Source organism: Rousettus aegyptiacus, unplaced genomic scaffold (genome assembly GCF_014176215.1).
Source record: "Rousettus aegyptiacus isolate mRouAeg1 unplaced genomic scaffold, mRouAeg1.p scaffold_m13_p_2, whole genome shotgun sequence".
Lineage (NCBI taxonomy): Eukaryota > Metazoa > Chordata > Mammalia > Chiroptera > Pteropodidae > Rousettus > Rousettus aegyptiacus.
Window position 1 is genome coordinate 1,305,791 of NW_023416295.1, and position 27,652 is coordinate 1,333,442.

At 63.7% G+C, this 27,652-nt stretch overlaps 1 protein-coding gene across 4 annotated transcripts; it reads right to left on the reverse strand.

The window, feature by feature from the left end:
* Positions 1-1,107: 1,107 nt before the first annotated feature.
* TWIST2 (twist family bHLH transcription factor 2) lies at positions 1,108-27,353 on the reverse strand. Of its 4 annotated transcripts, none has more exons than XM_036236474.1 (2): positions 26,851-27,353; positions 1,108-1,500 (listed from the first exon to the last, which is right to left on the reverse strand). In XM_036236474.1, exons 1-2 carry the CDS (start codon positions 27,183-27,185, stop codon positions 1,449-1,451), a joined length of 387 nt encoding a protein of 128 aa, XP_036092367.1. In that variant the 5' UTR covers positions 27,186-27,353; the 3' UTR covers positions 1,108-1,448. The 4 variants fall into 4 exon arrangements, with proteins under 4 accessions (XP_036092367.1, XP_015999679.1, XP_036092365.1 ...); XM_016144193.2 differs by having other exon boundaries at positions 26,668-27,349; XM_036236472.1 differs by lacking the exon at positions 1,108-1,500 and adding an exon at positions 15,705-18,391.
* Positions 27,354-27,652: the final 299 nt, after the last annotated feature.

Sequence of the window (27,652 nt, forward strand, 5' to 3'; positions counted from 1 at the left end):
TGTGTGCACGGGGGATTGGGGCTCACACTGCAGGGATCAGGCCCCAGACAGGTACACAGGGCCTCACGAGGTGGCGCCAGCCCCAGGGGAAGCCGTGCCGAGTCAGGTCACCCCGGAAGCAGCCGGGAGCCGGGCGCTGAGGTCAGGCTGGCATCGCTGGAGCCCCTGCCCCTCCCCGGGCGAGGGGGGAGGAGGGAGAGCAGGCGAAGGGGCATCACGGCCGCCCCAGTCCTGCGGGGACCCCTCTGGCTGGAAGTCTGTCCGCGAGCTGGACGGAGTCTGTGTGGCTTCTGGTCCGTGGGGAGCTTCATCCCCCAGACTCTGGCATGCTTCCGGGGGCCCGGGTGCTGGCCTGGTGATGTGCAGGTCCCCAGCTGAACGCTCTCAACCTGGGGCCCCCACAACCCCCTGGGTGCCCACAGGCATGGCAGGGAGGCCCGCGGTCGAGACGTGGGGCTCAGCCCCTCGTGGAGATGCATCCGCCGTCTTCTGCCCGCCTGGAGCAGCCACCAGCCGGAGTCCCCTTCTGGGCGCTGGGCGAGGCCCCCACCCTCTGGTCAGGCAGCGTCACCATGACCACTAGCCACTGAGGCTGCAAGGGTCGCTGGCTGGGAAGGCGGGCGCACAGGAGGGGCTGAGGCCCCTCACACGGCTTTCCTGGGCCCGGCTCTGTGAACACTCTCCGCCACATTAAAGATGGCACTTTCTAGAAAGTTCCATGACTCCGTGTGGCGCAGAGTGCCTCACGCCCTTTCTCGGCCCCAGCTTGGCGGCCTGGCCCGACTTCCTGGGGCGAGACGTGGAGGAGAGAACAGACGGAGGCCAGGCTGTGCCCTGGGGGCGGGGGGCAGGACACACAGCCGCCCGCAGTCACTGAGCTTGTTAAAAACATCTCAATAAATAAAACAAACAAGCGCCGTACACGCCGAACAGAAAAACAGAAACCGAAGGGAAGAGCGTCAGCGGCGCGAACCCCGGGGTGCGGGGGGTGCGGAGGGGGGGCGGGGCGGGGGAGCGCGCCGGGCTTGCCCCGAACAGCCCTGCGGGTCGGGCTGCGGGGGCCGGGGGGTCTTTCCCAAGAGCCTCGGTCCAGTTTGAACAGAATGGTACAGGAATGCATTTCCGTTTTATTAAAAAATATACATTAAAAAAGGCACTTGGAGAGAAATACAAACCCCAAATCCTCGTAAATGTGTTCCTGCATCTAGAGACTTCCAGACAAAACGCCCCTCCCCCCAACAGAACCGGGAGGGGATCCGGACCGCGGCGAGGATGGCGGTGGATGCGTCGCCAGTGAGAGGCCCGTGAGGGCCCCCTGCCCCGGGGGACCGTCCTGGGCCTGAGGGAGCGTGGTCCGCGCCTCCGCCCGTCTCGGCCGCTGTGCCCTCCCTCAGTGTCCGGCCGGAGGGAGGGCGGAGGCTTCCTTGAGGTCGTTCAGGTTTCAGAAGTTACGGACTCGGCCGTGTCCCAATTCCAAGTGCTCCTCGGGCCTGAGGGGGTCTGGAAGACAAGGAGTGGGGAGCATGAAACGTCTGCCGCCCTCGGCGTCCTAAAGGCGGGTCACCCTGACGGGTGCCCCTCCCTGCAGAAACTGGACGACGGACCTCTCATCAGGGTCACCGGGCATCTCCAAGCCACTGTCCCCCGGGCCGGGCCCAGCACCGAGCTGCAGCCTCCCCTCCCGCCCTGCCCGCCCTCAGCTCCCAGACCCCCGGCGCCGGCCCCCCTGCCTCCCGCACACGCCAAAGCCTTCGGCCCACAGGGCTGTGCAGGCCCCGGGCCTGATGGTGCGACTGGGGGTGCAGGCCGTGAGGGGTGCGGGGAGGCCAGAGGGGGAAACGAGAGGACCGTGGCTCACGGCCGCTGCTGGGCTGCAGGGGACCGCCCAGCCCTCACACCCAGCCAGCTCGCCACCAGCCCCGGGTTCAGGGCCTTGTCCTTCCCAGGTGATGGAGCTTTGCTGGGGCGCTGCCAGCCCGGCCTGCAAGGCCCCTGCACCCCGCTTTCCCGGGGGTTGCCGAGTCCCTCCTGGGGCCTGACGCAGGAGCCCTCGCTCCCACGGCTGCTGAGCAAACACGAGTCACCACGTGGCCGTCAGACCTTGAAGAGGCCAGGCCTTCGTCGAGAACCCCTGGGGAGGCCTCTCCGTGTTGGGGCATGCTGGCACAGGGGGTGCCCTCGCCCCAGAGGAGCATGGCAGGGTGGCTGGGGAAGGGCTCTGGTGGCCGCAGCTTGGGTGCTGAGACCGAGGGACTTGGGGTGGGGGCTGGGGGCAGGGGCTCAGGGCGGCTTCGCCAAGGACAGGGCTGAGGGCCCGGCACCAATGGACACGCCCCTCCCCTGACGGTTGGAGAATCTCCTTCTAAAACCGAGGACCGGGAGGGTGGCGGAGCCTCCGTGCGCACCTGGGACTCTGCCGCCTGACACTGACTTTCCAAGGGGCCGTTTCAGGGCGCGGTGGGCAGAGGAGGGTGGCGCAGGCTCGGTTTCGTCAGCGGCGCCTGGACCTGCGAGAGTCGTCCCAGCCTCCTCGTGCCCTACCCAGGCCCTCTGCCCCCATGCGGTGTCCCTACGCTTTACCAGGCTGTCTGCAAGTGGCCCTGAACCGCACAGTGGCTGCCGCCCGCGAGACGCTCTGGTCCCTCGCCGTGGGCCCAGTTCAGACACAGGCCGTGGCCCCGTCCGTCTCAGGCCAGGGGGAGGCAGGGGGCCCGCGGTGCTGCTCAGGGCTCCGCAAAGCGGGTCAGAGCTGGCGAGGATCTGGGAGCTTCGGGGGGGTGGGGCCTGGCCCCCTCCCCCCGCAGAGTCCAGCTCTCCCCAAGAACAGCTGTGGGGCGGGATCCCCCATTGCACCCACGGAGCTCCCGGGACACCTGCAGGTGGACGGGAACTGCCTGAGGTGCTGCCCGCCCCGCGCTGCATCGTGGTCGCCTTGCCGACGCCCTCAGTGCGTGCAGGTGGAGCGAGCAGGTGGAGCGAGCAGGCAGTGCGTGCAGGTAGTGCGTGCAGGCGGAGCGAGCAGGCGGAGCGAGCAGGCGGAGCGAGCAGGCGGAGCGAGCAGGCGGAGCGAGCAGGCGGAGCGAGCAGGCGGTGCGTGCAGGCGGTGCGTGCAGGCGGAGCGAGCAGGCGGAGCGTGCAGGCGGGATGGCTGCTCTGACGCCCGCACAGGCCGTGTGTCCCGTGCCCGGCACCACTGACACTGGCTGTGCTGGTCCCCTCCGCATCCGCAGCATGCCCCATGCTTGGGGACGCCACCTGCGTGGGCCCCTGAACCCCGGGGCCAGGGGCTGGGGATCGGCGGCAGGGTGAGGCAGGCGAGGACAGGCTGTCCCTCTCCTGGCCCATGCTTCAGGCGGTGACGCTGGCTCTTGCCATGCGTGAGAAAGAGTCATCGGGAAGGGGCCTGTTCTTTCGTGCCGGGGCCGCTGTGCCCCCCCCCCCCCCCGCCCCGGCTCCCTGTGGTCCTTGGCAGCTTCCTGGCCTCGGTGCCCCGGGGAGGCGAGAATGCCAGGCCCGCTGGAAGCCACACACTCTCCCCGCCTCTCGCCTCGAGCTCGGCTGCGGTGACTCAGGAAGGGCCTGCCTGCCCGGGGACGGCCTGGTGAGAGGGCTAGCTCGCCTCTGGGTGACCAGCACGTCCCTTCTCCAGGGTGCCTCCCAGTGCCACTGCCTCGAGAGGCTGCCCTGCAGACCGCACCCCGAGCCTTTCAGGCCAGCCTCCCGGGTCCTGGGGTCTGCGACAGGAAGCCCGTGTCCCCAGTGACCCTCGGCGTTTACCCTGTCCTACTGCCCTCCGAGGGGCGCCTCCCACGTCTTCTCCACGAGTCACGGGGTGCTGGAAGCGTTTCGGGAGAGTGAGCCAGCGTCCTGAGCAGCCAGATGACAGAGGCCGCAGCCTCGTCCCTGGACGTGGCCCCTAGATCCACGGCTGCCTCAGCCAGAGCTACGATTTCTCCAGATGTCACCAAACGCCGCTTCCAATTAATTCGTGAGTGGGAGAGGATGGGATAAGCAGCCCCCGGCGGGGACCTGCTTCGGCCGGCGGTGCAGGAAGTGCCTTTGGAGATGATGTCACTTCAGAGATGAGGAGATGGGGGCCTGGGGTTGGGGTGCCTTACCCCAAGTCACTACGGTGCCCCCAGAGCTCGGTGCCCCCAGAGCTCGGGCCAGCTAGTCCCGGGCTGGAGATGCCTGCTCCAACACCGGTGGCTTCGCTCCCACAGCACCTGCCACACGGGGACTCAGCCAGGGCCCTCGACTTAGGAAATGTCGTCACAGAGGTGACAAGCATCTGAAGACACGATGTTCCCAGTGATGGCAGCATCAGCTCCAGCGACTGTCAGCCGGGGGTCGGCCGAGGCCGGGCGCCCTGCTGGTGCCGGCAGCGATGGCGTGGTCTCCGTCCTCGGCCGGGTCGCAGTTCACGTGGCGCAGACACAGATGGTCACGCCCAAACGTGCTGTGTTCCAATGACGGCGTGACACACGTGCACGGAGGCCTACGGCCCCCCGCTGTGAAATCCGGGCACGCGTCCTCCACGTGAGCGGCCCCGGGGGAAGGGAACACACGTCGCGGTAAAGGCAAGAAACGAAAGCACGGGGAGGGGGCTGGGGGGCTGTTCGCAGACGCGGGGTAGGGCCGGGTCTTCGAGGACTGCAGAGCCCAGGACGGGGGCGAGGTGGCCAGCAAAAGGGGCTGTGGGGAGTGGCGAGCGGTAACTGGGGGGTGGGGGGGCAGGCCTGGCGGGGCCCCCAGGGCAGGGGGGAGTTGGGGCTCCAGACGCGGCTGAGGAGCAGCACGGTGACAGTGACCGGTGAGCGAGGGACCTGGGCAGGGCGCAGTGCGAGGCTCCGGGTCGTCAGCACGGGCCGGGCAGCACTGGCTCTTTTGGAGGTGGCCTGACAAGCGCCGTTCTGGGACCAAGACTCTGGGTCCCGAGGGGAGATGGCGAGGCCTCTGCGGGGTGAGTGCCGCCGGCACCAGGAGCACCCCGCCCCGCCCTGCGACCAGCGAGACAGAGGCCCCTCGCCGAAGGACAAGCAGGAGCTGAGGAATGGCGCGGGCACACTGGGCACACTGGAGCAAAGCCGCGGGTAAACCCTGGTGGCCCCGCCTCCCGGGCGACAGGTCCGGCCCCCCCACCGGGGTCGGGGTGACGCCGCGCTGCAGGTCAGACGCGGCACGCAGCCCGACCCGGCGGTGCCGGCCACGCACAGTCCTCGCCGCCGTGGCCTGTTCCTCGCGGAGAGCCCGAGCCCTGCTCAGCCCCGCGGGGCGCAGGGCGGCCGGCCGGGCGCCCGACGTCAGTGTGTTCGGTCCACATGCGGCGTGTGTGCGAGTGTGTGTGTGTCGGACCTTCACATGCCGCCCCTACGTGTCCACGCATGGATGCACACGTGCACCGTGCAAACACCGCCCCCCACACGCCCTTCTCTAAGAGGGGCCACCTCTGTCCCTCGTCTGCCCCGGCACTGTCGACCGAGTGGACGGTTTGAAGTTGGAAATTACGCACTCGCATGGCTTCTAGCTGGTCCCTCCCACAGAAATCAGTGCAGACTCGGGGCCGAGTGACACTCCGGTCACACCTGGCTTCTCTGTTGCCTCCTGAGCGCCCCGCTGGGCCCAGGAGCCCCAGGGTGGCCGGGCACTGGGGTGCAGATGCGGAAGGACCCTGTGCTCGCTGGAGCCCACGGCACTGCCGGGTGGGTGGCCAGGATTGCCGGGGTGGGGGTGGGGGGACCCCTCTCCTTATCTGAAGCCTCCGATCGCCCGCCTGCCAGGGGCCACTCTGGCGGGTCAGCCTGGGTGGCCCTGCGCGGGAGCCACCGCCGAGCACGTGGCACGCCCAGTCTCCCCCGAAGCCCCCAGGTGCTTCTCCGCTGGCTGCGGCGAAGCCCGAGAGTGGAAGCCGGGGCGACTAGTTTTATTTGAAGGGCGGCAGAGCGAAGGTCCAGAGGCTCCGAACACGGCCGTGGAGCTGCTCTCGAAGCTGAAGTCTCCGAATATCTGCCTCGACGGCTCTGCTGGGATGGGGCTCCTGTCCAGTGGGGCCCCACCCCCTCGTGTCTCTTTTAATGCATTCAGTACCATGTGGACTCCGGCTGGACGTCCTAGCCGGACAGACCCCACAAACGTGGAGAGCAGTGGCCACGCGGCTGTTCGTGCGGGAAGCCGGCGCGCACGGTCCAGCCGGGGCCAGGAGCCGCCCCCTCCCGCGCCCTTTAATCGAGCTCCGTCAGTGAAGAGACGGACCGGACGCGCACGTCCTGCGCAGGCGTGAAGACCGCGGGCTGGACGTCCCTAACCTGGAACCCCACCTTGCGCACAAGCGCAGAGGAGCAGAGTCGGAGGGGGGCGCGGGCTCCGGCAGCACCCGATGCGGGGCCCAGCCCAGAAACGCGCCGGCGCACCTCGACCCAGGCCGACCAACGCACGCGATGCTCGGGGGAGCCGCGGAAGGACCGGACGCCGCCCCCCGAACAAAAGCCGGTGCGTGGAGCAGACGGGGACGCCGCGATCGTGCCCCGGGAAAGGCCCGTGCTGTACGAGAGACTTCAGGGGAAAGCGCCTTTGGAAATCGAGAGCCTGCGAAACGACGCTGAAATGCCTCACTTTAGACAGCCTTCCTCGTCAGACGGCCGCCGCCAGCCCCTGCGGCTCGGGGCTGAAACACCACGGCCACTTCCGCTTGGCCCGAGGCCTGGCCGGGGCTCTGCTCCCCGCGGAGACTCGGGACGGAGGCTGGCGGAGTGTCCCCGGGCTGTAGCCGCCCGCTTGGGGCACACGGCCTTCCCTCACGGGGGCAGTGGAGAGAGACTGGTGGCCTGCACGGCTGTGCATTTCAGCCTGGAACAGCCATCTTCTCTTCCTCCCAAAGCTCATCATCAGAGGAGCTGGTCCACGCCTGCCTGGCCGCAGGGGTCCTGCGGGGAAAGGGGGAGCTCAGCACCGGGGTGAGCCACGCGGTCTGCCCCGAGGGCCAGGGCAAGGGTTTTACACAAAGCTTTGTCCAAAACACAGAAAGCAATTTGTAGACCGTCGCTTGAGAAACTAATAATTTAATTTAATTACGTTATTCTCTGCCCCATGTTGGGATGAGACTCCTGGAAATTTGCAGAATCACGGTTGGGGACGTTCGGCATGACGGGAAGAAATGGAACAGGGAGCAGCAAGAGGACGAGAGAGCGTGACTTTTAGGACGAGGACCCCCATTCCCAGCAAGCGTGAGGAGGGCACCCCGAACGAACGCGCCGGCACTGTCCACCGCGAACTGGCTGCATCGGGGCCTGTTCACGCGCTCGCAGCCCGGCGGCGAGCCGGGCCGGGTGGGCCGGGTGCCTCCCCTGCTCCCCTCTCCCCCAGGTGACGGGGTGCCTGGGCCTCAGGATGGCAGCACGGTGTCCTCGAGGTGATGTCCCACTGGGCCCCGTCCCTCCGGGCGGCTCGTCCTGGTGGCGGCTCGTCAGCCGGGAGCCTCGATGGCCTGTGCACTGATCCTGGGGGCTCCGAGGTCCCCGGCAGAAGCCTGGCTCCTCCCAGGCCCCGCCCAGCCCGGCGCGCACCTGCGCGAGCCCACCTGGTCCTCAGCTGCTGCGGCCGGGGCTCCGGGCGGCCAGGGCCGCCGGGTTCGGGGCGGCGTGCTCGGGCAGCGCCCCCCTGCATGGTTAGAGCCACTTCCTTCCTTCTCAGGGAACTCCTGAGACCAAGGGATGACTCCACAGCGCCCGAGCAGACGCAGATCCCCGTCAGTTCCTGCCTCCCACGACGAAACGAATCTGAGCTACGAGCTGATTCACTCCCTTCAAAGCGGCTTCCCCACGAACAAGAGTTTTCACAGATCTGCTCCTGGTCCAAAGGCCCGAGCAGGGAGGGAGCCGAGCGGCAGGGTGGGCGGCTCCTGCCCCGCAGCCAGGCCTGCGAGGCCGAGCGGCCCGGTTCACAGGAGGCCATGCCGCACAGCTGGGCAGCAGGGACAGGCCGGGGCCCCCGCGCTCCTGGGGGGCACAGAGCCGCTGAGCTCGTCACTGAGCGTCCGTGGGTTTGGGGGACCGGGCTGCTGCAGAGAGGGGGAGGGGAGCACAGAGGCTCCGTGTGTGGACGGGAACGGGGAGCCAGGCGGCTGGAGCTTAAACCCCGACTTGCTGTGTGGGCCCTGAGCAGAACAGCATGTGTGTGCATGTGTGTGCGTGCATGTGAGTGTGTATGCGCGCACGTGTGTCTGTGTACGCGCACATGCGCGCTCATGGGTACACACACATGTGTGTGCATGGGCTGCATGTGTGCACATGCGCATGTGTGTGCATTGCGAGTGCACGTGTGTGCTGCACGTGCACATACATGTGCGTGCGTCTACGTGTGCATCTGTGCCGGACTGGATGACCACATGACACGGAGTCTAAAGTGACACTTCTGAGAGCGAAGGGGCCTGTCGATCAGGCTGGCAGCCCGGGGACAGGCGTGGGCGTCTGCAGCCGGTCACCTTATTAACCTGGGTCCACCTCCGAGGCTCCGCCCCCCGCCCACTCAGCCCAGCAGACCCCAGAGTGCTGGTCTCATCGGGCGGCCACTAACCCACTCTCTGTGAGGCTCTGAGGGAGACCAGGGCAGACCCCGCCTGGGGTGGGGCGCAGGGCTCAGCAGGAGGGAGCCGGGGAGGAGCTGTGCCCACCCGGACTGGCGGCCCCTTCCTGCCTCTGGGCCCGCTGGGCCCCGCGTCCGCACGAAGCACTTGCCGTGACTCGATACCACGCCGTTAGAACGCTCGGCTAACTACAGCCCCCTTCCCACGGCCAGGCGTCTCGGCCCCTCGCCCCGAACGCACGTCCTCACCGGGGCACTGACCAGGCCACCCGACTGCGGCGTCCAGCGGTCACACTCGAATCGACGGTAGAGGGAGGAGTCGCTCCTGAGACTGGCTGGGTGCAGGACGGAGTACGCCGAGGTCCTGGCTGAAAGCGCAGACCCCCCTCCCCGCCTGGGCCAGCGCCCCTTCCCCCCACGACGCCCCCCAGCCGCCCCCACAGCCGGCGGTCGCTGTGGGCTCGGACAGCTGTTTCCCTTCCCTGTCGCCTCTGAGGGACGTCGCCCTGGGGCCGGGGCTTCGCCTGGACCGCACATCGGGCGGGGCTGTCGCCGCGGCATCAGCATCCAGGGTCGCAGAGCACCCACGTCCCTGACGGAGGCCAGGGCCTCGGGGTGGGGCCTCGGGGGTCCCGCGGCCGAGCCAGCTCCGAGTCCCCACCCTTTGCCTCCACGATGCTGGGAGTCTGTGGTCCTGGGCTGCCATTAAACTCTAGATCAGGACGTCGCAGGGAAGTTGAGCGCGGCGGTGAATCTGACCGGCGAGGCCGGCTGTCTACAGGTGCTCCAGGCGGGCTCTGGCAAAGGGACGTGGCCGGGCTGTGGGGCTGACGTCCTGGGCCCCACCAACGGCAAAGAGATCGGCTGCTGAGTTGCTGGCTTGGGGACAAGGGAGGGAACAGCCCGGGAGGAGGGCACTCTGTCTTCACGACCCCAGGGCTGTTCTTAGGACACCGGCTGGACCCCAGCCGTTCAGGATTACACTCTGAGTAGTTCCCCACTCCTGAGAACCGCCCCGTGGACCTGTGCGGGACAGAGATGCGGGCTGCTCCCGACCGCTCTGCGGCCCAACGGTGTTCTGTTTCCTTCCGGCCTGCCCCGCGACCTCGGCCTGCCCCGCGACCTCGGCCTGCCCCGCGACCTTGGCCTGCCCCGCGACCTCGGTCCTGGGGCTCTGGAAGGCATCTGGCAGCCCCAGCCCCGCCCCTCACGTCTCCTTGTCAGACGTGTGTTGGATACACCTGTTGTCTTCCTCTTCCGAGTGTACCTGAGAATAATTGTGTCGAATTAAAAATCGCAGTAACCGTATGAATTAATCTGGGAAAGAAACGGCATGCTGACCATGGCACTGGGCATCTCCCCAAGGCCCCCCGAAGCTGCGTGTTCAGAAAAACACGCTGCCGATCCCCCAGACCCCCACCTCCCAGCAGGTAAATCTGAGGTTTTACACGTTGCCGCTCGTGTGACCGGCATCTTTCCATTTCATGGTATGATCCAATCGGTCAGTCCTAGAGTGTACGAGGGTCCTGGTAAAAGTCATCCTCACTTTCTAAATGGCTTCGTTAGTTCTGACGGTTCTGAAGGGATCGCCTGGTGGACAACTGTGTCGTCTCCAGATAATCATGCTTTTATCTTTCTGCTTTCTATCATCCCATCGCGATTTCTTCCTGCTTCCTGTTTTATAGAATCACCTTAAAAAGCTCCGGGCGACATTGCAGGAGCGTGCGGTGTGAACTCTCGACATTCACGCAAATGCCTTGACCACCACGTGGGCTTCTGAAACGGACATTCTCTGTGAAGGCGACGAGGACCTTTCTATGGTGGCCTTTGGAGGTGTTGAACGCCAGGAAGGCGATTTTAATATCAGGAATACGGTAAATTTTCTCAAGCACATTTTTAGCACCTATGGACGTGCCGAATTGCGTAATTCAGGAGGAGATCATGAATAATTTTAATGCTTTTGACGTATTGCCAGGGTGTCAGCCTGGCAGAGGCACCTGAGGTTAAGTCACCCTCGTGGTCCATAAACAAAGCCTCCTTGTCACATGCCCCGTTCTTTGGAAAGGCCGTGACTTTATCTTTCTTGCAGTTCACCCAGTTCGCCAGGAATCCGATCTGCGTTCCTAAGGAGACGGGTCCGTTTGTTTCTCATCTTTGGCAGGTTTTGGTTCCACGGTTATGGCGAGTGCTCTGGGAGGTTTCTCTTTTGGGAACCGGCTTCATCGTGTGGGGGACCGTCCCCACACAGGGGGCTTTTCCCCCAGTGCCCGGGGGGAGCCGGCACAGCAGCATGCCTGCCTCGTGACTGCCCCAAGGGTCCTCGAAAGAGGAAGGGCCTGAGCGGGCGGGAGACGTTTTGTGCCTGGCATCTCTGGGAGGCAGTTCCCGGGACATTCATAGTCATTTTGTCCCGGGCTCCGCACTTCCCAGCTTTGAAATTCTTAAGAGTAGGGAAGGGTACGAGCCACTGAGAGGCCCCTGGCCCGCTGCGGGGCTCGGCTGGTGACCGTCCCACACCCCCAGGGGCAGAGGCAGGGTCAAGGACTCGGTTGGGCCAGGCCCCATGTCCACGCCGTAGTGGGCCGGGACGTGCACCCCGCCTGTGGGCCTCGGGCGCCCCCCCAGTGCCCCCTCCAGCTCTGCCAGTGGGGAACCCCCACGAGAAGCGGGTGCCTGGGGCCCCTCTTTGTTTTTCTCTATTGCCTCAGCGTCTTCTGATGGAAACACCCACTCAGGACCCCGGGCTGTCCCAGGGGTCGTTGCCAAGGCCCCGAGGTAACCTGTCCATCTATCTCTTTATTTTTATGGTACTTGGGGACGGGGGAGGGATCCGCAGAGACCCGTGACCACAATCGCCGCCCCCCCCAAACCTGGGCCGAGCGGCGGACGTCATGGGGACTTGTCTGGCCTGACGATGGCGTTCCCGTGACCCTGGTCAGGGGCTGAAGTTCGCGGCGTTTCCTTGGCTCCACCTAGCCCTCCACGCCCGACCCCTGCGTCAAGGGGCTGGGCGACCCTGCACGCCATAGCCAACAGGAGCCAGCAGGGAAGGCGCGCGCCAGGATGCGGCCTCCTGAGACCCGCGGCTGGCACCTTCCCGCTCATCCGCCACCAGGGCCCCCCGAAAGGCCGAGTGCCGCCCGTGTGCCCCCAGGTCAGAGAGCTCGCTGGGTCCCCTGCCGCAGGAGACGGTGACGGCCTCCAGACGCCCGTGTCCCCAGCCAGGGCCCGGCCGCTGTGTCAAAGCGTGGAGGGGGCGGGAAGCTGGGGAGCACCTCTCACGCTTTCTGCGTCGTCTCCAGAGTCTTCGGGACTTCGGGACACACGAGAACGCGATGACATCGTCCGGGGAGGTGGTGGCGGCTAACCCGCCGGCGACCGGCCTCGGTCCACGGTCCCTCAGGAACGCGCGGTTTGGGAGGCTGGTCCCCGCCCGCCACGTCCTGCCCGAGGCCCCGCCTCCTCCCCGCGGGCCGCATCTCAACCGGCGTCGAGCGGCGAGCAGCAAATCGTGGCTTCCTTCCTGAAGAAACGCGGCCTGCAAGCTGAGCGGGCGCCCCCGGCGGTCCTGAGCCAGGGCACGGAGCCCCCACTCCCAGGGGGCTTGGGACGGGGCGGCGGACTGCGGGAAACCCGGGTTCTCCAGAGAGAGACCTGCACAAACGCATTTCGTGACTTTGTTTTTGACGTCGAGACGTTCCGGAACGTTCCTTGCAGGCTCACTTATCGGATCTTTCAGGGACGGATGAGCCTGTGGGTCGTGTTCGCCTCCGTCCTCCCCTGGCGGGGCGACGCGGCCGGACAGCAAGCCGGGTCTGGGGAGGCGCACGTGTGGCCGACCCGTCCCCTCCTCCCCTCCCCCCGCAGCCCTGCGCTCGGGCGCTCGCGCCCCCCACGTGCCGCCCCCTCCACCTGGGGACCCTCGGTGCAGCCCGCGGGCCGGCGCCGAAGGCCGAGCAGGCCTGTCCCGCGCCCGCCACCCCGCCGGGCCCCGGGCCCCGGGCCGCGTCTCGTTTCATAACTCAGCTCCAAAGACAAACCGAAGCCCTTTGTCTGAATGGCCTCGAAGACGCAGCTGTAGCAAACCGACAGACCTTCAGCCCAGCTCTCGGGAAGGAAGGGCGGCCCTCGCCTCCACGGGGCGGCCCAAAGTGACCAGCCGTCACGCAGACGCACGAACGCGCTCGGGCTCCAGCTCCCACAAGGCTCGGACTCGGCCTTTTCTCTGAGATGCGCGAGCGTCGCTTCTGATGAGACGGTGCTGGGAGCCGGACACACCCGGGGCCGTCGCCTGAGGCCGCCCCGCTGATCCGTCAGGCCCCCGGGTGGCCTGGCCGGAGGCCTGGCTGCCAGCTCGGGCCGTGGTCCAGCCCGAAGCCCACCATGGTGGCCAGCACCCCAGCCCCTGGGCTAAGGGTCGAAGGAGCACCCACGGTGGCCCTTGCCTGGGCAACCCCGAGTCCGAGGGCCCTCGCTGGCCCTGGCTGTCACAGTGACCCGGACCTCCGCAGGGGTCCCTCAGGGGGCTATGACGCCCCCAGCTTGCGGAGGGCCCGGGGGTAGACAGGACCCGTGCTGGGGACCCCTGCCCAAGACCTGTTCCTCTCCCAGTTGATATAAACCTCCAGTCCAGAAAGTTCCAGAACTCCATCTGAACGTTTTTTAAAACCGTAGTACAAATGCGCAGCACGGGGTTTACCATCTCTGCGGTTTCAAGGCGCGCGGTTCAGGGGCCTGGTGCCCGTCCGACAGCCCCTCCCCTACCCGTGACATGTGTCATGCTTTGAGGCAGCGGCCGCCTTAGCGGGTGCGAGGTGACCGGACATGTGTGTGTGACCCCACGCCGGCGCCCGGCCTGGGGCAGCGGGCAGCCCCCCAAACACACCGCATGCTGCTCGCGCCCGCTCCCAGGGGGCCGGTCAGAGCTCGCTGCCTGGCCGCGGACCCCGGGGCCCTGCCACGCGCCCTGTGCTCTGGCCCTCGTAGGGCAACCGAGGAGAGGAGACCCCAGGACCCCTTCCTGAGCGCACGGGAGCCTGGACCGGGGCGACGGCTCGTGGGGTGCGCTTGAGAGGCGCTGCTGAGGGCTGCGAGGCCAAGCAAGGGACAACGGTGCTGGTGTGCCCCCGAAGGCCGGGACGGGGGGACCCGGGGCGGGGGGACCCGGGGCGGGGGGACCCGGGGCGCGTGGACCCGGGGCGGGGGGACCCGGGGCGGGGGGACCCGGGGCGGGGGGACCCGGGGCGGGGGGACCCGGGGCGCGTGGACCCGGGGCGGGTGGACCCGGGGCGCGTGGACCCGGGGCGGGGGGACCCGGGGCGGGGGGACCCGGGGCGGGTGGACCCAGCGTCTCTGCAGAGGACCCAAGACCTGTGACGCCCCCCAGCCCCCCGCCTTCTCAGCCCTGCGGTGCCCATGGGCACCAGCCCCTCGGCCCTGGTCTGGCCTGGGTCCTGACCTCCCGCGCCCAGCTGACCGCGGGAGCTGGAGCCGCCTCACGCTGGCTCAGGAGCCCTGGCAGCCCGTTCGAGCCTTCCCCTGTGTGTTCGCGGCCAGAAGACAAAACGCCACGGCTCTGAGTCACCCTTCTGCCCCGGCTGATTCGTGCAGGAGGCCCACACGGGGACTAACTCCGCCGGTAACCTCCTGGTCTCTCTACGTCTCTGCAGCAGAAGGCAGCTGTGGTTTTGCACCGAAAAGGGATGCGTGGTGCTGCTCGGCACACCGGCCGGAGAAGCTGGGCCTGGGGAAGGTGTGGCCCGGGCTCTGTCCCCTGGGACCTGGGGAATGTGCAGCCCGGGCTCTGTCCCCTGAGACCGCAGCCACTCCTCCTCAGCGATGGAAACTTACAAATATTTCAGTCATCTTTCTGAGGAGGATTTGGTCATCTGGCAAATGTGGTCCCAGAATTTGCCAGAAGCATGTATCAGCTGCAGCCCAGGGTGTGGAAGCAGACAGTCCGAGTGCTGATTACACGCCTAAGAATCTAGGAAAAGAAATGTGAGACTCGGAGCCTGGGGCTCTGCCTGGGGACAGAGGTCGGTGTCCACCCCCAGGGGGGTGAAGGTTAGCCCAGAGGTTAGAGGAGGCTGCACAGCCGGGCCCAGCTTCTGGAGAGCCTGGCCTGCGGCGGGGGTGAAAGGGGGGACCCCCCCTGCACCCCGGCCTCTCCTTCAGGCCCGAACACTCGCCCCCTCTTCCTGGACGGCCAGGAGCCAGGAAGCGGTGACTTTAGCGCATCTCCGGTGGCCGGCGAGCACGAACACCTCCAACAGCTTCTTGCCGCCCGCCACCCCGGCTCGGCGGGACGGTTCGCGAGCTCCCTGTACTTCCTTCGCTCACTGCCACGAAGCCGAAGTGGCTTATGGTGAAGAAGCTACACCCCCAAGTACACGGAGAAGAATGAGAAAATAAAGACAAACGAGCATGTGGAAACCAGAGGGCGGGGGTGACCGCGAGGGGAACAGGATGAGCTCGCTGCTGTGACAGCGCGTGCGGATCTGCCCAGGGCACGAGGCGGAAGGCCGAGCCCCGGCCCGCCCCGCCCAACGCCAGCCCGGCCGAGCCCCGCGGGGAGCCAGGCCGGACCACGCCGCACACCGGCCGGAAGGACGGGCTACCCCGACGGCTAAGGCGCCCTGCGCGGTGACGGGCGTGGTCTGGGGCCTGGACCGAAGACGCACAGAGGTCGTTTGCAAGGCCGCCTTCTCATGCCGACTTCAGTGGGAGAAGCGGGTTCGGATACGCCCCCCACTCCGCCTCTGAAAGGCCCCGGTTCGCTTTCTCAGGCTGCGAAGTGATAGGCAGCGTTTGCGGAAAACTCGGAAAATCGAAGCAAAGCAGCGAGAACCGCGAGCAGCGAGGGGGGTGCGTGCCGGCACGTGGGGCCTGAGACCGTCCGCGGGCGCACGCGACCGGCCCGCCCCGCCCCGCGAGCCTTCCCTTCGCGCCGCTCGACACGCGCCTACGCCACGCGGGTCGCCGGCTGCCCGCGTGCGGTAGCCGCGGCTGCACGAGCCGCCGGCCTCCCAGGACCCGCGCAGCGTCCCGCGGGCGCGGCAAAGCCCACGCGGCTTCCCCGTGCTCGGCTGGCTGCCGTCACGCGCCGGGGCAGACACCTGCTGGCCGCGGGGCCGCTCCTCAGCGGCCGGGTCCTGTGCTCGGCTCTTCCTGACGATTTCTCCCGAAAGACGGCACACTGCTCCGCTGGCCGGCAGGGCCGGACGGCGAGCTTCTCGCCGCCTTCGCGGTACGGGGGGTCATCGTTAGATACGCTTTCAATTTAATTAAAAATAGGGCCCTCCTGCTTTGGTTCTTGGTTATTGTTGAATTTCAACAATTTTTATCTCCTCTTTGGCAAGTTCATGCATTTTGCCTTTGTTTTCCGCTGGCCGATCGCCCTTTTTTTTTTTTTTTACCTTTTGTCTAGAAAGAATATTGGTCCATTCTAAATGAGATTGTAAATACTTCCTGGTTCATTTAAAATTTTTTATTATAGGTTTGTGATATATAGAAGTTCACATTTTTAAAAAACTTTTTTTTAAATTAAAACTGTTGGGGTGCCATTGGTTAATAAAATCAAACAGGCTGCAAGGGTCAGAAGTCCACGTTTTTAATTCAGCCGGAGTTACTCTTCTTCTCCGTGACTTGTGCTCACAACACCGGCTTCAGGGAGCAGAAGACATAGAGCGTTGACTGTAAGTGTCCATGCCGCCTCGGCTCCCTGGTGTTTAACGGGTTCTGAGGGACAGCGACCTCGGCGTCCCTCTGTGTCCCGTCCTCGCGGGGACCACACGCTGTGGGCGGAGCCTGCAGACGGGACCTCGACGGGCAAAGCAGGCACGTCGGCCGGGATTCGCCGGAGCCTGGTGTTCTGAGTCTGGAGGCTGATGTTTCAAGGGCGGCCACGGTGACAGCCTTGGGGACAGTGGGCCGGCCGGGGCGGGCGGGAGGGGGCACGCTGTGCCGCCTGAGTCCACGTCACCTGGGACGGAGCGCCCCTTCTGTTTCCCCGTCGTGACTCGGCGCTGGCCCCAGGGACCCGGCCAGGCAGCCGTGGACATACCCAGGGGAGGAGCACAGCGTCCCGGGGAGCACGGGTCTGAGGCTGAGGCGGGGGCCCCAGCGGCGGGGACAGACGGGTCTGAGACAGACGTGTCTGGCTGGGGGGAGCCCCGGGTTCCCGCCAGGCCGACTGCACAGCACGGCGGGTGGGGGGGGGCGGCCGGTGGCGGGGGCCCCGTCCTGCTGTGTCCACCTGGCCCCGTCCCTCGCGGCTTTCGGGGGCGTGTCCGCCCCCCTCGCTGGCGGGCTTCTCTCTGCCGGGCCCGGGGCCCGCGGACCGGGCGTCTGGATCGGCCGGCTCTGCCTTTGCTTTCCACAGCTCGCCCTTCGCCGTCAGGCCCTGAGAGGTCCGTCTGGATCCCCAGAACAGGTGCGAGCCCCGGGCGCCTTCTGGGGCCGCTGCGAAGGACTCGCTGAGCTGACCGCACGACGCTTCGAAGGCGCCGGCACCGAGGAAGAAACAGGCGAATCGCAGCTAAGGGACCTCCTGCCCGTCCTCCGGGGGGTCCCCAGGACCCTGGTGGCTCCGGGGGCCGGCACGGGGTTAACGGGTAGGGGGAGGAGGAGAGGGAAAGAGCAACAGAGAGGAAACCCCCAGCCGGCCCCAGCGTGGCGCCCCCCACCCCCCGCGTCCCCGTCTCCGGGGACGGCTCCCACGGTGCCGGTCACACGCCCACCCGCTGCGCTTTGCTCGGTCCCCAGGCCTGGCGAGGGAGAGGGACTCGCTTAGAAGAGCAGCCGAGGGCCAGAGGCCCCTCTGCTCAGGGCTCATCACGGCCTCGGGGGCCGCGCCCCCCATCGCAGGGTCCTGAGCCTGTGACCCAGCCCGGGACGGTCTAGCATGGGAGCCCATCGCTGGGGGGGCGGGTCGCGTCCCCAGCATGGCGGTGGGAAATGCTCCCCGCTCTCGTCTGACGGGGGAGCGCAGCAGTACAGACACTCGGGGCCGCACCCCCATGTCCCCTGTCCCCCCAAGTGTGAGGACTCAGCGCACCACAAAGCAGCTTCCAGCGACAGGCCCCTGGATTCAGAAGCGGGAAAAGCAGCCGCGTTGCTGGAGGAACGTGTTTTAATGGAGATTTCGAAGGGAAACGCTTCACACCAGCACAGTGTGACCGGATGGGAGTCGTCTGAGAGGTGCCGCGTCCCCGGCAGAGGCAGCCCCTCTGGGAGGGGCAGGACACCTGCACCCCGATCCCCGAGCCTCGTCGGTCACCAGAGAGGCCCGCGGGCTGAGGCGCAGGGCTTGGTTTCTGGTGGTAAGATATCCATAACGTGAACGGGGTCACGTTGGCCCCAGCTCGGGGGGTCGAGTCGCATCGCTGCGCGGACGCCGTCCACACGAGGCCCCGAAGCGTCGACGTCGCCCCGAGCGGGGCCCCCGCCCCCGGGCCCGGCGCTCTCCGCTGCTTCCGCCTGTTCTGGGCCGTGTGTCTCTGGTCTTTGCTGCCCGCGTCCCCACCACGTGGCAGAGGGGATCGAGCCTCGTCCCTTCGCAGGGCCGGGCACAGCTCTGCCCCGCGGCCGAGGCCCGGCACGCAGCCGTCCTGCAGCGGGGGGCCGTTCGTATCGTTTGGCAGGACAGCGCTGCTCCCGATGTGGGCCAGCGACCGGCCTCCGGCAGGGGCGGGCACGAGGATCCGCCGTGGGGCCGGCAGGGGCTTCGCCGCGTGCGGCAGGGACCCGGCGGCTCCAGGGGCGGCGGCGGCACCAGCGCCGTGGTGTCCGGACTGTCCCTCCCTTCTTTCTGGTTAGAAGAAGTAAAATTGCGTGATTAGCATTAATGACAGTTGCTTGACTTCCCAACGTGTACACCGCGAGCAGGTTGTCCCAGAGCTGGCCTCAGCGGCCGCCGCGTGGACAACGTGGCCTCTGGGCCCCTCGGCAAAGCCACCGGTCCCCCGGGACCTGGGGGCGTGACCCCCCTCCCCCTCCAGTCGGCTGCCCTCAGACGCTCTGAGTGGACCGCGATCGCAGGGTCACAGCCGCGGTGTGAAAGCCAGCAGGCGGAAATACAGGCCGAGTTGCCGCTCCCTTTCATCGGCCTTGGCAAACGCTGAGCTGGGCCTGGCTCACGTCCTCACACTCGCCGGGCCGCCGGCTGGAGGGCCAGGCTCACACGGGGGCGGCGGAGCCGGCCGCCTCACCTCGCACCCAGGGCGCCCTCCAAGCCACTCGGGGGTGCTGAGCAGCGCGGGCCCGCCAGCCCCCTTCCCTGCATGGGGTGGGGGGCCACCCCGACCACGCTGCGAGTGGGGACCCTGCAGTCTCTGGCACCCGAAGCCCCTCGTGACTGCAGCCGAGGCTGCCAGGCAGGGGCCACCGCGGGATTCCCTGACGGGCCTCTCAGGGCTTGGTGACACCTGCCACATCACCCTGTTAAACCGCCCAGGCGGCCTCTGCCAGGGACTTTACTGTCCTGCCGGACTTTTACGAAGCGCCATTTCTCTGGGGAGGTGGCCAGGGGGCTTGTCCTGATGAGCCTCTGCCTTCCGGGTTTCCACGGGTCCCCGGGGAGAGGCGGTGGGCGAGCAGCAGGCAGCAGAGGGAGGCGCCAGGCCATGCACCGGCTGGGCCCCTCTGTTCCCGTACCGAGCGGCCCCGGCCCCTCGACCGGCCCTTCGCCATGAAATTCTCCACACGCCCCCTTTCCTGTCCAATGCCTCGTGTGCCCTTTTTATCCAGCCATTCCTGAAAAACTTCCCTCCTTCACGTTATGAGTTAGAAACAGCAGAGCGGCTGGAGACCCCGCGAGACCGAACCGCCCAGCGAGCGCATCGCGGGGTCTGCTCGTTCCCCACGGGATAAAACAGACATGGACACAGCATCGTAGCAGCATCCACGACGAGCCGGCACGAGGCCCGCAGCCCACGCCTTCTGCTTTCTGTTTAATCGAAAGTGTCTGTCCTCAAAAACTCATCTCAGAGCGCCGTGGAGCCGACGATAGTGTGACAGCCAGCAAGACATCCTCGAGTTAATTCTGCCCTCGAAAGACCTCACCGTGTGGACTCTTCACGACACAATCGCACCGGAGGGACCTCGAGATCAGCTCTGCGCCTCAGCCCGCTCACGACGCCACCGGACGCCAGCCCCGGGCGCCCCGCGGGTCCACGCGCGGTTTTGGGGTGACCAAAGCAGGTCATTTTGCCCAAGAGGAATCAACCGAAGCAGCGTGCCAGGCTTCCGAGGGCACAGGCACCTGTCTGGGGGGCCTCGGTTCCAGCGTCCACGGAAGAAGTCTCGCAGGAAACAGTCACGGCAGCCGCTGAAAGAGCACGAGTCGCCAGGCGCGCCGGCAGGCGGGTCCGGGGCAGGTCTGTCGCTGGGCGTCCCCAAAGCCCCAGAAGCCCCGGGGAGCCCCGGCTCAGAGTCCAGCCAGCGTGCTGACACCCCGCTGTGACAGCGCCATCCCTGGGCCCGGGCGGTGGGCGTCCATCCACCCCTCATTCCTCAAGACAGCATGAAGCCTCGCGTGGACGCCACGTAATGATAACGATGAAAGTAATAATAAAAAGAAGAGGATGAGATCTCAGCTAAAGAATTAACGCAGAGTACGTGCCGGGCGCGGGGCGCGGGGTGCGGGCGAGTAGCCGAGGAGGGCACGCGCCGGGGTCCGCTCTGCTCGCGCCCAGCAGGAAGCCACACACGCAACCCGGGAGGACACGCGATCGGGAAGACTTGTCCCCAGCAAGGGCCGCTGAGCATCAGCCGGTCCCGGTTACGTGGACGGAGGCGTCGAGCGAGGAAAGAGCCCAGCCGCCCGCCTTTCCACCCCACGCGGCGACTCGGGCATCTTGTGGGGAGGCGGCACACGGTTCGCTGCGGATTTACGGAGACGCTCGTGCTGAGAACGGGATGTGAGGTCGCACGAGCCCTCTGGAAGGGCCCCAGGCACCGGATAAGCCCGCTGGCCTGCGAGCAGCTCTCCTGCGCCGGCGGCAGGCTGCGGGACCGGGGGGCTGGGTCACACGCGCCTCGCAGCCCCAGATGCCGAGGGTGCAGACACCGCCGACCCCTCGGCACCCCGGCAAAGCAAAGCTCCTTAAAGCGCTGAGATGAATGGAAGGAAACCGCGACTCGACATTGATTTCCGGGTCTTGTGACCGAAAGGACACGCCACCGGCTTGCATTCGGCTGACAGAAAGAATGGTGAGTCGGAGCGGGGAGCACACAGAAACCCCCGCGGCCCCGCGTGGGTCCGACTGCGACCTGTGCCTCCCCGGGGAACGCGTTTCTCCCACACGCTGTTCCTCCCGCAGCCCCCCACCCCCACCCCCACCCCCGGACGCGGGCAAAAGCCTCTTGAGCCTCTTAAGAAGAAGGACCAACTCAGAATCTGACAGACAGGCTTGTGTGGCATTTTATTTGTGCAGCACAGAAAAACAGCTTGAACGACGGAAGTTGGGGCGTCGCCTCTCCACGGGAAAGTGAGCGAAAGGACCCCTACTTCTCCTGGAAGCGGAGGGCTGAGGACCGGCCCTCGGCGTCCTCGGCGAGTTGCTCTGCCCAACGCCCTTGGCCGCGCGCACACCACAAACCTCGGCCACGCGGCTGGGGTTTGCCGTTTGGTCACCATCGAAGGGTTAATAAAAATCAAGGGTTTTGCCTGAGTCTTTCCCATCAGTCACACAGCAGATCTGCACAAGCAGAAAAACAAATGTGAACTCGCCACCAAATCAAACAGTGAGAAATTCGAGTGTAGTGCCAGACGAAGTGACTCAATTTACAAACCTTCCCCCGGCCCCCCCCCCACACACACAAATGCTGATGGCTATTTTTTAAGGGTGAATGTGAGCTGAGAAGAAAGAGTATTTTCCAGAATAACTGATTTAACTTGATAAGCCAAAGTTCATCGGGTTCAACCCCGTCCTCGATGGGGAAATTCTGAGCTAAAGCAAAGAAGGACGTGCCCAGTTCTAAGGACATTGCTCCTGGGACTGGAGGCGTAAAACTGCAGCTCTACAGGAGACGTCGCGAGAAGCCGGTCGCCTAACTCGGCCCCTGGTGGGGCGTCACGGTGGGAAGGAAACCCCTCCGTGGCCGGCACGCACCCCGCTCTCCCGGTCCCGCAACCGCACGGCCACCGGGTCGCGGGGTTCCACTCAATCGAGTTGTGAATGAAACGGTACAGGTATTTGAAGCATGTAAAACATGATTTTGATTCAAGATGACTCTCTTTTCAACTGACTGCTGAACATGTGTCTCGTGTCAGAACAAAGTCACGTGTTGGCTTTTCCAGTTTCTGATCCAAGTCTCCTTTTAGCGTGCCGAGCGTGAGCAGCCACCGGAGAAGGGTCGTGCCGGGCCTGGGTTTGCATCAGCGTGAAAACGGTCGTTAAGGTGGCTGCATCTCGTTCCAAAACAAACGTGAAATGAAGGCGCATTTAATGTAACTAAATTGCATTTAAGGGTTTACTACTGAACCAAAACACAAAATATGTTCTTAAGACAAACAAATATTAATTTAAAACAACCATGACTGAGTTTAGGATTTGCTCTCTCTGTCTCTCTCTCTCTCTTTAAACTCTCCCTCTAAACTGCATAAGGCTCTAAATACTAAAACTTTAATCTCTGCATTGCTTGGTGAGTACTTTTTATACGTTATTGGCTTTAGAAGTGTGTGTGTGTGTGTGTGTGTGTGTGTGTGTGTGATGTGAATCAGCATCGACTCAGCACCTTAAAAGCAAATGTGTCAGTTTCAGGTAAATAGTTCCTACAATTTCTTTGAGAAAAATGTGTTCTTTGTTACCATAAAAATAAGTGCATTAATATTTTCTTCTCAGATTCCCAGAATTCTGCTCTGTAACAGTCTTAAGGAGTCACCTCTATTCAATTATGTACTGGAGATCCCCCGCACTGTGAACGGAGGTGCAGATGACGCCAGGAAAAGACGGGTTTTTGCTCGAAGCGTATTTTTAGTTTATTATTCTGGGATAAAGCAGGATAATTCCTCATATAATCTACTCATCTGTATACAGAAAAAAATTCTCAATTCTTGTGAAAGAACTTTTTTGAGAACTCTGTTTCGAGGTAACTGTAGATTCACAGGAGGTTGTAAGGAGACCCTTCATTCTCCCGACGGTAACACCGCGCGGAGCTACGGGGCAGCAGCTGACATCGACATCGACACGGACGCGGGCTCCAGGCCGCGCTCTGACTTCTCCAGCCGGCGTGCCCACGGGCCCGCGTCGCGTTCCGTCCTATACGATTCCATCGCACGTGCAGACTCGGGGGCCGTGCGGGCTGCAGGCTCAGGGCGCCGCGGGCCGTCTCCGAAGCAGCTTTTGTTTCTGTTTCGGCGTCTCATCTCGGCTCTGCTTTCAAAGGCATCTGTGCCTGTGTCTCCCAGGTTCTGCTCCTTCTTTACGGCTTTCTATTTCTTGGCCGCAGAGGCATGTTCATCCCTTTGAATTTCACTGCCTCATTCGTGAGCTCCTCGCGAGTGGAGAGCTTTGTCTTTGCTTCGGTTCCCGTGGCACATTTATCCTCTCCCAGGAAAAGAGACAAATATAAACGGACATTCCAGTGTGCATTCACGGGGTTTTTAAAGACACCGGGGAGAATAGATTAATATAAATACTAAGCTTAAAAACTGTCGTAAAAGTTCAGCCTTTAAAATTGGCTTATTAAAATATTTGTTTTTTTTTTTTTTAAAGCTCAGATTTAGACTGAAGTTATGAGTTACAGTGCTCTGCTCACAGTTTACTTTATGATCTTTTTGCCAGGCACAAGGAATCTGGCATCCGTGCAGAGCACGGATGATGAAAACTCAGTTCTTACAGGATCAAGACTTGTCTGAGAACAGTACAGTTTTTCAGAAAAGCTCAGGAACATACCATTTTTTAAATGACCTCAAACTGCCACTCTCCAAGTCCCAGCCCTCCAGCCCCTACCCAGGCCAGACGGGTCGCAAGACTTCCTTTCCACGAGGCTGCAAGGACAAGTTCTGATACGTAAGGGAACAATATCCACACGACCGAGGTCGGCGTTCCACACCGGGTCTTGCCAATGGGCGTTTTGTAGCAAAACGCTGCTTATAATTCAGGTAGCTCAGTTTCTCATTCTGCTTCTGACCAATCAAACGCTCTGCCGACACTCTGCATTGCTGCTCTCCGTGGGGAATGAATTTTCTTTTGAGACCAGTTAGCATTCCGAATGTAGCAGTTAACAAACACCTCCGAGGAAGTAAATTTTCAGGCGGGAGGAAAGGGCTTACACGTATCGGATGGTGGGTGGGTGGGGGGGGGGTCACACTCTGTTTTCCAGAATAAATGCAAGTTCTCAGAAAAAAAAAAGAATCTGTTGAGCAGGGTAACCGACTGAAAATCTGAGCATACCTGGCAGAAGTCAGAGAAGATTTTTTTTTTTGTAATCAAACAGCAGAAAAAAAGAGAAATGTGTAATAAGTGACGGTCACTCTCCCCATCCTCCAGGCCAGGTGCTGGCCACCCTGCCCCCGAGGCGCAGGCGTCTAATGAAAACACCAAGAACTCCTTTGAGATTTTTCAATTCGATGAACCCAGCTGACTGTCCAAAGACACCTGATTTATTGTCTACTTGTGTTTTTAAATATCAGGCCAAAGGAGAAAGTCAGGTTAATGTCGGCAGCAGCCGTACCCCACCATTTCCTGTCTCTCTCTTTATATCAAAGGACGGTTGAGGCTCAGGGTTGTCGCTGCCGCTGTGCCCCTGGACACGGCCTTTTCATATACGTGAAAACATCTCACAGCGGACGTTCAAATCACCCACCATTCATTCCAACGTCTATAACTAACGTTTCTTTAAAATGTTACAAATAAACAACACATGCCATTTAGCAACATTTTCTGGAAATCAAACCTCGGCTGATTACAGTTATACTCAGAGAGACTAAAGAGTTAAAAACAAAAAGAATACAAAGTATTTGCCTCGTGTGCCTGATAAGGACAAGGCGTGCCCAGAATCCTCCACGTATTGAGGGCTTTCATAGTTCCCTTCTCCTCTTAAACAGAGCGGCTATTTGCCTAAAGAAACTGGTTCATCGGAACTAGTCAGTTCTATGCAAGTATATAAAAATAAAAATAAAAAATGAGCCTCGTATCGATCACCTGCTCTCCAGGTGAACGTGTTATCAGTTACATTTTAAGAATTTTTTCCAAACAAACTCTTACCACTTATCATTTATTTATTACAAGTACTGCATTTTATGTTCATATAATCTTTCACTGTGATCTATGTCTGATTCTCTAAGTTTTAGGGATGCAGTTCTTTTCTGATGGATTTTAAGGGATCCTGCTAACTTCTGCATTAAGGTGTAGTTCCCGGCATTTGCTTTCAATAATTTTCTGGAGTAAAATTTTAATGATAATTCTGTTGACATTTTCCTTAAACGAAACACCCGGGTATGTTTTTAAAAGATGACATTCCTCATGTTTGTTCTTATTTCAGACACGCTGTAAACCGTGAGTGGTACGAAGGGCAAATGCAAGCTCAAAATTCAGGCAGCAAACCCCAGAATTAATGTATCACCCCACCGCGGTACTGCGGGGCTCAGCCAGCCTAAACTCTCGTTCCTAGAGAAATATGTGATCGAGACACTTTCCATCTGCTTTTGACAAAGATAGGAGAAGATTCCCATAAGTTATTCTCTGCTAAAATTCTTTGTTAAGACCTATAAAACGATCATTATTTTGGAAGGCTATTTCATCAGGAAAATTTTCAGGGGCACAGAAATAAAAAGCAGAATAAATAAAATAAAATCCACCTGTGCCTGACCGGCCTTTCGTGGGCACAGTAAAAACACCTGCAGATATCACAGAACCTCATTTAAAAGAAAAAAAAAAGAAATAGGTGTCTTTGAGACACAGGGCGACCGCGTGCTCCTGATGAAGCTAAACCCCTATGCGAACTAGAAATAAAGTGAGCGAGAGACTAAAACCAAAACGTACAGAGTAGGAAGGATTTACGCTCCCGGCCCCCCGCGCGCCCCGATAAATCTTGCACCCTTCCACGGTCCGCGAGCCGCGAGCCCCACGGTCCTCGGGAAAGCAGGGCGCCTCAGCGGCAGCCGGAGCTCGGCCGACGGCGTCTGGTGAACAGGCGCCGGGCGGAGCAGGAGCCCCGAGCGCCGCCCCAGAGGAAACCGAGTTCCAGGGCTCCCGGCGGCTGCGCCCGTTCGCCGGCGCCCGCGCGGCGCTCGGCCTCGCCCGCGGCCTTTTCCCCCGAACCTGTTTCCCAGCCTGGACCCCCGGACCCGTCCGCGGGGCTGGACGCCGAGAGAATGCCGTGCGCGCAGCGTCCCCTCCCAAGACTCTCTGCGTTCACGGCTGGGGAACCAGAGGCCCCCAGCTCCGAGGGCCGCTCCACCTGCCTGCGGGCAGCCAGGCTGGGGTGTCCGGCGGCCTGCGCGCCGCGGTCCGCGCGCATCGGCCTCAGCCCGGCGCCCTGCGCTCCCGGCGCGGGGCCGTCCCCGGCTCCCCCGCTGCGCGGGCCCTGGGGCCGTCAGCGTTGGACAGTGTCCTCCCGCCCTCTCCCGGCAAACCTGGGCGCCGCGGGCGTGCACTTCTGTGCCCACGGGGCCGACCGAGCCTCGGGCCGGGGGGCCTCGCACGAGCCGCGGGGCAGAACTGGGTGTTCGCTGCGCGAGGAAAGGGCAGCTTCCCGGGCGGCCAGCGCTCTAAGCGACGCAAGGGGCAGCTGGTCCCTGTCTCTCTGCCCCTGGCTGGCCCCAGGTGGTTCTTCTGATGCTCACTCCCGCGACAGTCACCCACAGACTCCCACCCCCATGGCACCAAGAATGGAAAACGGGACTGTCGCCAGTCGCCCGTTCCCGACTGACTCCGTGCACGGGAGCTGGCGAAAGGCGCCAGCGGTGTCCCTGGCACACGGGAGCATCGAGCGACCCCCATCCGTTGCTAGGAGGTGGCGCGCACCGCGTCCCGCCGCCGCTGCCCGCGGGGCCTCCACGAGGAGGGGCGCGCGGGCCCCCGCAGCCCGCCCCCGGCCCCCGCAGCGGAGGGTGCTCGGCGCGCGCGCAGCACCTACCCTGGCGCGCCGGTCCGGACGTGGGCGGCGAGGCGCTAGTGCGAGGCGGACATGGACCACGCGCCCTCCATGCGCCACACCGAGAAGGCGTAGCTGAGGCGCTCGTGGGCCACGTAGCTGCAGCTGGTCATCTTATTGTCCATCTCGTCGCTCTGCAGGACCTGGTAGAGGAAGTCTATGTACCTGGCGGCCAGCTTCAGCGTCTGGATCTTGCTGAGCTTGTCCGAGGGCAGCGTGGGGATGATCTTGCGCAGCGCGGCGAAGGCCTCGTTGAGCGACTGGGTGCGCTGGCGCTCGCGCACGTTGGCCAGGATGCGCTGGCTCTGCAGCTCCTCGAAGGACTGCGCGCCCGGGCTGCCCTTCCTACCGCGCTTGCCCGGGGTCGGGCTGCCATCTTCGCTCGACTTCTTGCTGTAGCGCCGCTTCCGGCCGAAGCGCTTGGGCGGCCGCTCGAGCTCCTCCTCGCTGGTGCCCAGGCTGTCCGCGGGGGACACGGGCGAGCTGGAGCCCTCCTCCATGGCGCCCGCGCGGCGCGCGTGGGGCCGGAGGCGCAGGGCGCCGAGCGCGCGCTCTCCGCCTTGCTCGGAAGGCTCTGATTTCAAGGCCGGCTCGGGCGAAACCGAGGGCTCCGGGAGAGGAAGTTATTCTGACTTTTTTGGAAACTCTAGCCGGGCTGGGTTGCTAAATAGTTGTCGGGAGCGAGGGCGGCGCGCTGATTGGCCGGCGCGGCCGGGGGCCGGGCGACCCCGGGGCCTCCGCGCGCCGCCCCCGCCCCCCGCGCAACGCTTTCAGTTTTGCGGCCCCCTCGGCCCCGGCCGCGCCGGGCACCCCGGAGGCCCGGCCCTAGCGCGTCGCCCCCGCCAGCACCACGCCTCCGGCCACGCTCCGGCCGCCCCGCGCCTGAGCTCCGCTGACCGGGCTTTGTTTGCTCCTTAACGTGGAGATTGGCCCCGCCGGGCTGCGGGATCTCAACTGGGGCGCGAGG